Genomic DNA, 11,327 nt, shown 5'->3' with positions numbered 1-11,327 from the left:
TTATTCCATCCTCACAAAATCCTATGAATACCATCATCTCCATTTTACAAAGAGGGAAAAGCTCTCAGAGAGAAGTCACACAATGAATGAATCCTAAAACGGGGCTTCTACTCTGGACTCCAAACCCGGTGCTCTAAATCATCAAATTGAAGAGCATTAACGCTTTTTAATCGTTAGCTAAAGCAGGCCGCCCCAAGAAGCCTCGCGATATTACTCAAACTACTACTCCCGACATGCAAAGCGACTTCGGTCCGTCAGCCTATGCCCGTGAGTCTGGAGGGCACCGGCATGCCTCGAGGCGCGAAAGGCAAGCTGGGAGCCGTAGTTCTCCGGGGCGCCTACCGGTATTGCCAGCGCGGCAGTGGCGGCTCTCTCGGTTTCAGCTAGCGGATCTTGCGAGGGCGAGCTGAGGCGGAGAAAGGGCGCGGAACTGGAACAGGGTGAGTCAGGCACTGCCTACGCGATAAAGGGAAGCAGCACCGCGGCGAAGGGCGGAGTTGAGTAATTGCGGCCCCTGCTACCGTCTGTTCAGGCAGACCGCGATCTTAGCGCCAGCCAGAGGAGGGTGAGGAGGAGCCCAAGCCCGGTCCTTGCACCCGTTCTCGCCGTCGGCACCCCGCCGCCATCTCCACCATGCAGTCCCGGGAAGAAGCTCCGCGTTCTCGCCGCCTCGCCAGTCCCCGCGGTGGGAGGCGGCCCAAGAGGATTTCCAAGCCCTCGGTTTCGGCTTTTTTCACGGGCCCGGAGGAGCTGAAGGACGCAGCCCATTCTGCAGCCCTGCTGGCACAGCTCAAGTCCTTCTACGACGCGCGGCTGCTGTGTGATGTGACCATCGAGGTGGTGACACCTGGCAGCGGGCCTGGCACGGGCCGCCTTTTTTCCTGCAACCGCAACGTGCTGGCTGCCGCCTGTCCCTACTTCAAGAGCATGTTCACCGGCGGCATGTACGAGAGCCAGCAGGCGAGCATAACCATGCACGATGTGGATGCCGAGTCCTTCGAGGTCTTGGTCGACTACTGCTACACGGGCCGCGTTTCTCTCAGCGAGGCCAACGTGCAGCGCCTTTACGCGGCCTCCGACATGCTACAGCTGGAATATGTGCGGGAAGCCTGTGCTTCCTTCCTAGCCCGCCGCCTAGATCTGGCCAACTGCACCGCCATCCTCAAGTTTGCGGATGCCTTCGACCATCACAAGCTGCGGTCACAGGCCCAGTCCTTTATAGCTCACAACTTCAAGCAGCTCAGCCGGATGGGTTCAGTTCGGGAGGAGAGTCTGGCAGATCTGACCTTAGCCCAGCTGCTGGCTGTCCTGCGCCTGGATAGTCTAGACATCGAAAGTGAGCGGACAGTGTGTCATGTGGCCGTACAGTGGTTGGAGGCGGCTCCCAAGGAGCGGGGTCCCAGTGCTGCAGAAGTGTTCAAGTGTGTCCGCTGGACACACTTCACTGATGAAGATCAAGATTACCTGAAAGGGCTGTTGACCAAACCCATTGTGAAGAAGTACTGTCTGGACCTTATTGAAGCGGCCCTGCAGATGCGATACGGTGACATGTTGTACAAGTCTCTGGTGCCAAAGCCAGAGAGCAGCAGCGGCTCTGTTGTGTCCACAGCAGAAAATCCACCCCAGAGGCTGGGTGTGTGTGCCAAGGAGATGGTGATCTTCTTTGGACATCCCCGAGATCCATTTCTGTGCTATGACCCATACTCGGGGGACATTTACACAATGCCATCACCATTGACCAGCTTGGCTCACACTAAGACTGTCACCTCCTCAGCTGTCTGTGTCTCTCCAGACCATGACATCTATCTAGCTGCCCAGCCCAGGAAGGACCTCTGGGTGTATAAGCCAGCCCAGAATAGTTGGCAGCAACTTGCGGACCGCTTGCTCTGCCGTGAGGGCATGGATGTGGCATACCTCAATGGCTACATTTACATTTTGGGTGGGCGAGACCCTGTTACAGGAGTTAAATTGAAGGAAGTGGAATGCTACAGCGTTCAGAGGAACCAGTGGGCACTGGTGGCTCCTGTACCCCATTCCTTCTATTCCTTTGAACTAATAGTGGTTCAGAACTATCTTTATGCTGTGAACAGTAAACGCATGCTGTGCTATGATCCTAGCCACAATATGTGGCTGAACTGTGCATCTCTTAAACGAAGCGACTTTCAGGAAGCCTGTGTCTTCAATGATGAGATCTATTGTATCTGTGACATCCCGGTCATGAAGGTCTATAACCCAGCCAGGGGAGAATGGAGGCGGATTAGTAACATTCCCTTGGACTCAGAGACCCATAACTACCAGATTGTCAATCACGGCCAAAAATTGCTCCTCATCACTTCTACCACCCCACAATGGAAAAAAAACCGGGTGACTGTGTATGAATATGATACTAGGGAAGACCAGTGGATTAATATAGGTACCATGTTAGGTCTTTTGCAGTTTGACTCTGGCTTTATTTGCCTCTGTGCTCGTGTTTATCCTTCCTGCCTTGAGCCGGGTCAGAGTTTCATCACTGAGGAAGATGATGCACGCAGTGAGTCTAGCACTGAATGGGACTTAGACGGATTCAGTGAGCTGGACTCTGAGTCAGGAAGTTCAAGTTCTTTTTCTGATGATGAAGTCTGGGTGCAGGTAGCCCCTCAGCGAAATGCACAGGATCAGCAGGGTTCTTTGTAAATATTTTGAAACACTAAGATATTTCTACTGCTATGGAATGTATCTTAAAAAGATATTCTCTCCTTTTTCTTGGGAAAAAAAAAAGGTGATTAGGACCGCAGATTTGGTTTAGAAAGGGTAATGTTTGAATTACTCACATAATGTTACAAAATTTAAACAGTCCACAAAATCAATCTGTATAATAATTTACTGTGCTAAAAGTCGAGATTGAAATATGCAAAAAGTGAGCTATATAATTCATTAGAATGGTTGGTGGTTTTTTTCATTGTTCAGGTATTCATTGCACCAGTGGAGTGTTTTGTTTTGATTCGTTATGCTAGTTTATATTTTGATTATCTAATTTAGTCTTCTGTTAACTTTTTAATTCTACTTAGTGCCACAAAGAATTTAACTTCTTAATTTTTATAATAGAAAATTGGACTAGAAATTGTTGGTACCGTTTTGAAAGTTTATGTTTTCCTTCAAAATAACAAAAGTAGCGGATTCCCCAAATTTTAAATTAGTCAGTTTTTAATATTCTAAGTTCGTATAGTTTGTTAAAATTTGGTTTGGTTTTTTTTCCCTTTTGCAAAGAAAAAAATTGGACATGTATATATTAAGTTCATAAAATAGTGATTCATTTGGGTAACATGAAGAATGGTCTTAAGAGCTCTCAGAAAGTAAAAAAAAAATCAGGATTCCACTGTTTTAAAAGAAATTTCACTTTTAATTTTGCAATATAAAATGTGTTTTTGCTAAATGTGACCATTTTTCTATCTTAACATCCATTCTAGTAGTGTCACCAATTATTTAAACACCCTTCTAAACCAAACACACTAGGTAAGTCCTTTGTAAGTTCCTATTTTTCATCTATACCTGATACATGCTTCGTTGAATCAGAGGAACAGTCCTTTTTTTCCCTGGACATATGATTGGGTAATGTAAATTTTTATCCATTGGTCATGCCTTGTCTTAAAAGTTTATATGCTTTCCTAAAGTATTTTGGCTGTATAGGTTTGGTGTTTGTCTTAGAGGATTCTTCAGCAGGAAGTGATTTATTCTTTACTGTTTTGTCAGGTAATATTGGTTTCGAAAATATGTATAAACTAAAAACAGTATTTTATTGAGATCCCTAGTTATTGTGTCCATCAACTATAAAATCAAGTGCCACCAGAAAACTTTAAAACTTTAAGCTGTATATAAAACTGTTTTGTGTAGCATTGAAGTATTCTGTCAGATTTGTAAGTCACTGGAAATGATTATCAGCTTGAAGTTATTTTTGTATTAAAAGTGGACAGTTAAACAACAGTGGATGATGGCATTTGGGGCCAGTAGTGAAAGTATGTTTCCTCTAAAATATTTCCCTAAGCAGTGGCATACATGTTTTTTTATCACAGTATTTGTATTTGTATTGCTCTGTAGTTCTCTGTGAACCATGCTTGGGTCTTTTTTGGATTGTTTTGTTTTGTTTGTATCACCATAGTGTAAGGGAAAGTCCAGAAATAGAGACTAAATCACACAAAATTGACATTGTTAAATACAAGAACATATAGGTGCTTACCTTCTGAGGGTCTGTTAATACATATGGTTGTCACGATCCATATACATGAAAAATGGTGTACGTATACAGATGCTTATGGTCTGTATGTTTTCCTGTACCCACTTGGAATTATCTTCTTGAAATCTTTGTTTAGTAACATGCTAATTCCTCTTCCATGTTTATTCTCTAGTGACCAAATGCTGACATTTCTTACACCCTGGCAGAGTACTTAGGAGTGTGCTTCTGGATGGGGAACCGAATTTTGAATGAGAAAAGAGAGAGAGGGAGAGAGAAAAAGATTTTAAAAAGCCAAACACACAAAGTTTTCTTAGCCATTTTGATTGGCCACTTGAAGAGTCCACAAGACTTTCCTGTTTAACATTATTTCTGGTGAAATAAGATTCTTGCCGTAGCATATGTGTTCCTTCAAATAGCAGACATGCTGTAGTGGGCAAAGGCTAACTTGTCCCATTTGATATCAGGGACATTATAGGTACTGCTCGTAACATAGAAAGCTGTTTCTTAATAGTGTTGTTTTTTGGCCAACTTTTCTTTACCAGTAACTTCTTGTTGATAGCTTTTTCTTTTGTAAGGTTGAAATAGGACAGTGCTTATCTTGACCAAATTATCCATTGGCAGAATTAAGATATGCAACCAATTGATAATAGACGAATTCTCTTATTTGCTCTTCTCAACCTTAAAGTTAGGTACAAGCTAATTAATAGTCATATCTTGGGTTACAAAAAGGTTTTCTTGGGAAGTTTTGGTTTCATGAATATTTGTCAATTAGGGAATAGGTGTTAACCATTATTTTATAGATAAATGTTTTGTACATGGTTAGTTACAAATAAAACTGGCAGTAGAACCCAGGCCTTCTGACCTCTTAATTTAGTGTTTCTGCTAAATGTATGAAAGCCTTATTTACCCAGTGAGTGACACAACCAGCAGTGTTGAAACCCCTTCTTGACAGGAAAGTACCTTTGTCACAGTTTTACAATTAATTGGCACATCATTTAGCAAATGCTCAGTACAATGTTGATTACACGACTACTATTTTTAAGGTTTAGAACCATCTTATTTTTCGTATCTGTGTGCCTGTAGTCTGGAAAGCTCAGAGAACCAAATTATTTCAAATACTTTTAAAATTCAAAGAATAAGTAGCATTGGTGTTTTTAAAAGAATAAAAGACTAATTTAGCAAATGATTTGTTTAATTTGCGTTTAGAATTAAATTTAAGTTCTAGTTCCCTTCGAGCTCCTCTAGTTGAGCAGTGTTTTTTCTGTTTTGTACCTGGCTCTTGGTGAGAATCTGATGAAAGCTTTTGACCCATTCCCCAGAAAAATGTACATGCTCCTGTTTTCACAATTTCAAGGGTATTATGACACTTTTGAAGTTCATCCACACCCCTTGGGTAAGAACACTTGTGACAGAGTCCCAAGAATACTTCTACAAAAAGGAGCTGACATTGCTGAAATTCAAATTTTTTTGTGATGAGTAACACAAAAATGAGTAAATGTAAGTGATTTAAGAAATGAATCAAATGAGCTAATGTATATGAAAGTTTTTCAACTTGAAGTGTTGTACATATATGTGATATGAGTATTGTCTAGGAAGGCTGTGTATATATTAGAATTTAAAGCAAAATATAGGTTCCTGATGTTTCAAACTGCCGCCACCATAGCTGTTTATTCGACATGTATCTAAGTAGCAAGAGTTCTTCTTCTCATAAAGAGCAGGTAAACAGGAGGTTGGAAACAGGCATCTACCCATAAAGAATCTATTTAAAATTTAATAAAAAAATATAATCAATTTGCTACTCACTGCTCATTAAACTAGGAACCAGTGCTTTGCCTGATGTCATTTTTACCAATTTGTACTGAAATGAGGAAAAAATATAAAATGTGATGTAAACTAAAGTTATTTCATTTGTTTTAATGTTCATACATTGGAAATATAAAAAGTTTGCAGCTCTAGGTCAGTCCCTAAACTTTAAAAAGTTTACTTGTCTTTGAAATCCTAAAGTGTGATAACCAGAATGTAGACAGTGACGTGCTTTAGATTTGAACTCTTGGAATCGTTTTATGTTGGGTGCTTCTTAGCTGTTTTATGTTGCCTCTATCCTCATCAGATCTCTCCCATGTGTTCCTAAAAACTTCAGCACCTTCTCATCATTACAACTAACTTTAGAATAATATTCATTATAGCAAATATGAAAGTATTAGGAGACAAAATTATTTATAGAAAATATGACTAGCAATCCTAAAAGAATTAATTGATAAGCTGTTTTTAGAACCATCAAGATGGTTAAATATATACAAACCAGCTGTTTTCTTAATTGAAGAATAAAAAAAAATATTCACAGAAAATGCCAAGTCTTAGGATAACCAGATAGACAATAGGTTTGGTGGCCTCTCCTTGACTTTGGGCCATTTTGTCACCTGGATCTATTCCATCAGCTCCTGTTCCTCAGTTCTTTAACCTTGTGGACTAAACATGTTCCAAGACACTGGGAGTACAGGGACAGGCATTGTTGCATAGCATTCTATCCATTTTTGACACATATTTTCTCAGAAACCATCCTAGTCTGTGGGCATTACCTCTTTTCAGTGGAATCAACCTTTTATATTCTCACCTCCAAGGCAATTTTAGCTGCTTGGGACAGCCATATCTTAATCAGGAATATGGGGGTCAAACTGTTCCTTAATTCTGGGGAAACTAGCAAATCGCTAGCAAAATCTAGCAAATGGCTCTCACTTCGAGGCACAGCATGATCCAGAATCTCGATGTCCTTATGGCTTTCTTTGTGCAGAGAAGATATCACAGGGCAATGGTTTCCTCTCACTTTATATGCTAGTTAGGGTCTAGGTGTGGTTGTATATACAGAGACCCTATAGTTTTTTTAATAAGAGAAGTTTCTTATATATAAGTCCAATCTGTTGTGTTGGCCCTGATCTTTTGTCATTTTCTGTGGGCGAGAACCTAAGCATAGCACTACATCCAGCTGCGAGGTTGACTGGGAAACATTGTCATTAGATGGATAGCTATGTGTCCAGCTAAATCTCAGGGGATTCTATTACTAAATAGATTAGTAAGCTAATATATTTTAATATAGACACATCCAGGACTCCTGTATTCAAACGCAAACAATTCACAACACCATGCAGGCTTCATTGCTATGATGGTCATTTCAAATCTCCCCAATCCTCCTTCCATAAATAATTCACAGCCAAAAGTTAAATTCCATGTAATGCTGAACAATGATTTTTCACAAAAAAATGCACCTCCACGTGCCTTTAACACACACACACAGGAACACTTGTCGCATCCTTGCCATTAAGTCCTATCTCAGTCCAAGTTTTCCTAGCAATGGCAGAAATTAAGCCTCCGGAGTGTCAGGGTTCTCTCCCTAAATGCTTAAACTCTTTTCCAATCCCCTCTTCTCCTCTGGGAACCTACCAGCTTAGCCCTCTCACTCATCCCGCACCCCAACAGCTCTCGCTATTACTATGAGGAAAAGGAGGAGAATGAACTGGGGCAATTGGCAGTCTCTGTCACAGTTGACTAAATGGATATGCTGTCATTCAATGAGTTGGAGAATATAGGAGTCAGATCAGATTTGGAGACACTAGTAGATGCATGTGGTGTCCCACGTCACACGCTTGGCCAACTTGGGACTTCAGCTGCATCTATGGTGGACACCCCTAGACCATGGTAACAGGCCACTTTGTTTTTCTGCCTCAGGACTTTCTCTGAAGGATCATTCTCTTGGGCAATGCTCCGGCAACCACAGCACAGGAGTTCAAGGGGAAGTTAGTGCCCCCAAAGCAGTCCTTAAGCAATGGAGGATGGGAATTGGTAGGTACCTGCCTCAGCATCCCAACTTTAAGGAAGGGACAATTCTAAAATGCATCCTATATGGATCCTCAAAGGGTCCCCTGCTGGATTGAACCCCAGTCTTCCCACGACAGTAATCAACTCAGTAACACATCTTCCCTGTGTCATTTGCAGGGTATGGCCAACCAAGTCACATTACAGAAATTTGATTTGGCAGTTAGAAGGTCATTGGTGATATTTTGCAAAGAAGTTTCAATCTGAACATAGCTTAGGGGCAGAAGCCTGGTAAGAGTAGATTAGAATGAGTGAGATGAAGCTTTAGTTAGCCACATGCTACATGCGGCTCTAAAAGAAAACAGTCAAATTCAAGCCTCACAGCCCTTCTTGTAACATGACGACAAAAAAAGTTTATGTTGGGGCCAGTTCAGTGGCTTAGCAGTTAAATTCACACACTGCTTTGGAGACCTGGGGTTCGCCGTTTGGGTCTTGGGTGCGGTCCCACACACTGCTTATCAAGCCATGCTGTGGCGGCATCCCACATATAAAATAGAGGAAGATATGCACAGATGTTAACTCAGGGCCAAGCTTCCTCAGCAAAAAGATGAGTGATGGTGGATATTAGCTCAGGGCTAAGCTTCCTCAAAAAAAAATTTATGCTTTTTTTTTAAAGATTTTATTTTTTTCCTTTTTCTCCCCAAAGCCTCCCGGCACATAGTTGTATATTCTTCATTGTGGGTCCTTCTAGTTGTGGCATGTGGGATGCCGCCTCAGCGTGGTTTGATGCTGTGCCATGTCCATGCCCAGGATTCGAACCAATGAAACACTGGGCCGCCTGCAGCGGAGCATGCAAACTTAACCACTCGGCCACGGGGCCAGCCCCCAAAATTTATGTTTTTATAAAAATAATGTTGCCGGAAATGTTGAACCTGAATCTCATTAAGCCATTAGAACAAAATTCCAGTTTACAGGAAAGACCGCAGACAGAAGGACAAATTAAAAACACTATGAAGAAACAATCAGCCAAATCCAGAATGTGGGACATCCAACAGGACAGCTGACACAACGTCAGCAGTAATTTATCTTCCTTCACATGGTAAGATGTGACAAAGTGGAAACAGAAAGCGTGGGCTATTCTTTGGAAGGGAACGGGCAGTACTTAGGGAGGAAGAGATTACCTGGATTGTGGTGTTGGTTGCTGTGAGTCTTAAACACTTTACTAGGCTCAGCCAAAAAGCTGTTAGAGAGAAGAAACCCAGAAGAAGAAAGGGAGGGTCATATCGATGGAGATGAGTCTCTAGGTGTGGCTTTCGACTTCAGGTAGGCTATGCCTCTAACCTTAATTCTTTCTTCCAACTAGGATGAAAGGTTTTCTGCTGAAGGAAAAGGAGCAGCAGGGGCAGGGTGCTTGAGGAGAGGGAAGACCTACGAACTGGTAAGCTTTGTGAGAGCGGGAGGGATGGGGCTGCTTTGTCTTTGTGTCCCTCCTAACACCAATCAGAGTGCCTTGAACAGACCTGAAAAAACGTTTCAGACTGGAAGTGTTACTGTAAAATAGAACTGTGTGTATCCTGGATCTTAACAATCTGAGATACATCACTAAAATTTCTATTTTTTAAATAATCCTTAAATGGCTTGAATTTCGATATATTGTTCTTGATCACTACATGATTCTTGATTTTTTTTTTTTTTTGGTTAGAATCATAGAATATTAGAGAGCAATTTTCTTATTTAAACCCAAAGAACTTTAAATAAGATACCAAGGGTCATGCTGCTAGTTATTAATAAAACTGGAATTAGAACTGTGTTTCCTGTCTCTTCACTCAGGGCGCTTTCTGGGACACCCTCTTGCCTCCTGAATAGCACTATGATGAAATCTACACCATTTTTTCGATGCGTACATCGTCTCAAACTTAGGACTTGGAAAGTAAAACCACTCTTGTTCTGCTCGAGATTTGTTTGGTCCTCCAATCTAGTTCTGATGCGCTTTAGGACCCCGAGTCTGGAATTGCTAAGACTGACTTACTAAGTAAGCACGCACCCCTCACTAAGAACTCTGAAGAAAGAGGGGCCCGGACTTGAAGCAAAGGCATCTTACACAGTTGAGAAAGGAAATTGAAAAACTGTTTTTAGTTAAAAAAAAAAACTCAAGAAAACCTCCAGTGATCATATTTGTTTTATATATTAAAACATATAGCATTATTTTTAGTAGTACATTATTCTTGTATTTTTAGTCTTATATTTGGTATTTATACTATTTGTATTTTTGATATTGTATTTTTCCTATTTCAGTTCAGATACAATAATCTCAATCAGAGCATTGAGCTAATTCAATAAATATCAAATGGTTCTTATATTTAAATTTACAGTTATGGTATTAAATGTATCAAGGTAATAATAAGATGTACTTTCTCAAATACTACCTCTGTTTTGTGTACTCATGGAATATGAGTTAATGAATGTTTGAGGAACAATAAAATAATCTCTAAATTTGAATCATTTTGAATAATATTGTAGTACTAATTTCAAGATATGATCAGGGGGCTGGCATGGTGGTGCAGCGGTTAAGTGCACACGTTCCCCTTTGGCAACCCAGGGTTTTCCGGTTCAGATCCCAGGTGTGGACATGGCACCGCGTGGCAAGCCATGCTGTGGTAGGTGTCGCACATACAAAGTAGAGGAAGATGGGCACGGATGTTAGCTCAGGGCCAGTCTTCCTCAGCAAAAAAGAGGAGGATTGGCAGCAGATGTTAGCTCAGGGGTAATCTTCCTAAAAAAAAAAAAAAGAAAGATATGATTATGTCATATTTTATTTCAAAATGCAATCTAAATTAATCAGACTTGTGCACATTTATTGCCATGAAGTTTTGAATTATAGCTGGAATCAGCCTTAAAGTTGCTATATAATATATAGGGGCCGGCCCTATGGCCGAGTGGTTAAGTTTGTGCACTCCACTTGGGCGGTCCAGGGTTTTGTTGGTTCAGATCCTGGTCACAGACGTGGCACCTCTCGTCAGGCCATGCTGAGGCGGCATCCCACACACCACAGCTAGAAGGACCCACAACTAAAAATACACAACTGTATACCAGGGGGCTTTGGGGAGAAAAAGGAAAAAATAAAATCTTTAAAAAAAAGTTACCATATAATATAATACTTGAGGTCTCTGCATGTCAAGGATTCTTGATATAGTTAGTTCCTGATTTTCTAGGAACTCAGGTCCTTACTTTTTCCCGTGTTGGCATCTACTGGCTCTGTTTGTTAATGTTCAAGAGAAGTAAAAGAATGGGGACCTGGAACCAACCG

The 11,327-nt window shown here is 41.3% G+C and overlaps 1 protein-coding gene across 5 annotated transcripts; it reads left to right on the top strand.

Annotated features, from left to right (window-relative positions):
- Positions 1-357: 357 nt before the first annotated feature.
- Positions 358-10,519, top strand: KBTBD7 (kelch repeat and BTB domain containing 7). 5 transcript variants are annotated; one of them, XM_046664984.1, is made up of 5 exons: positions 358-2,530; positions 7,934-8,047; positions 8,988-9,119; positions 9,384-9,458; positions 9,851-10,519. In XM_046664984.1, the coding sequence occupies exons 1-3, from the start codon at positions 634-636 to the stop codon at positions 9,032-9,034; spliced, it is 2,058 nt and encodes a 685-aa protein (XP_046520940.1). In that variant the 5' UTR covers positions 358-633; the 3' UTR covers positions 9,035-9,119; positions 9,384-9,458; positions 9,851-10,519. The 5 variants fall into 5 exon arrangements, with proteins under 5 accessions (XP_046520940.1, XP_046520943.1, XP_046520939.1 ...); XM_046664987.1 differs by lacking the exon at positions 8,988-9,119; XM_046664983.1 differs by having other exon boundaries at positions 8,988-9,458.
- The last annotated feature ends 808 nt before the right edge of the window (positions 10,520-11,327 follow it).

The sequence above is a fragment of the Equus quagga genome, chromosome 6, assembly GCF_021613505.1.
Source record: "Equus quagga isolate Etosha38 chromosome 6, UCLA_HA_Equagga_1.0, whole genome shotgun sequence".
NCBI classification, from domain to species: Eukaryota; Metazoa; Chordata; class Mammalia; order Perissodactyla; family Equidae; genus Equus; species Equus quagga.
This window is presented reverse-complemented; position numbering and strand designations above follow the sequence as displayed.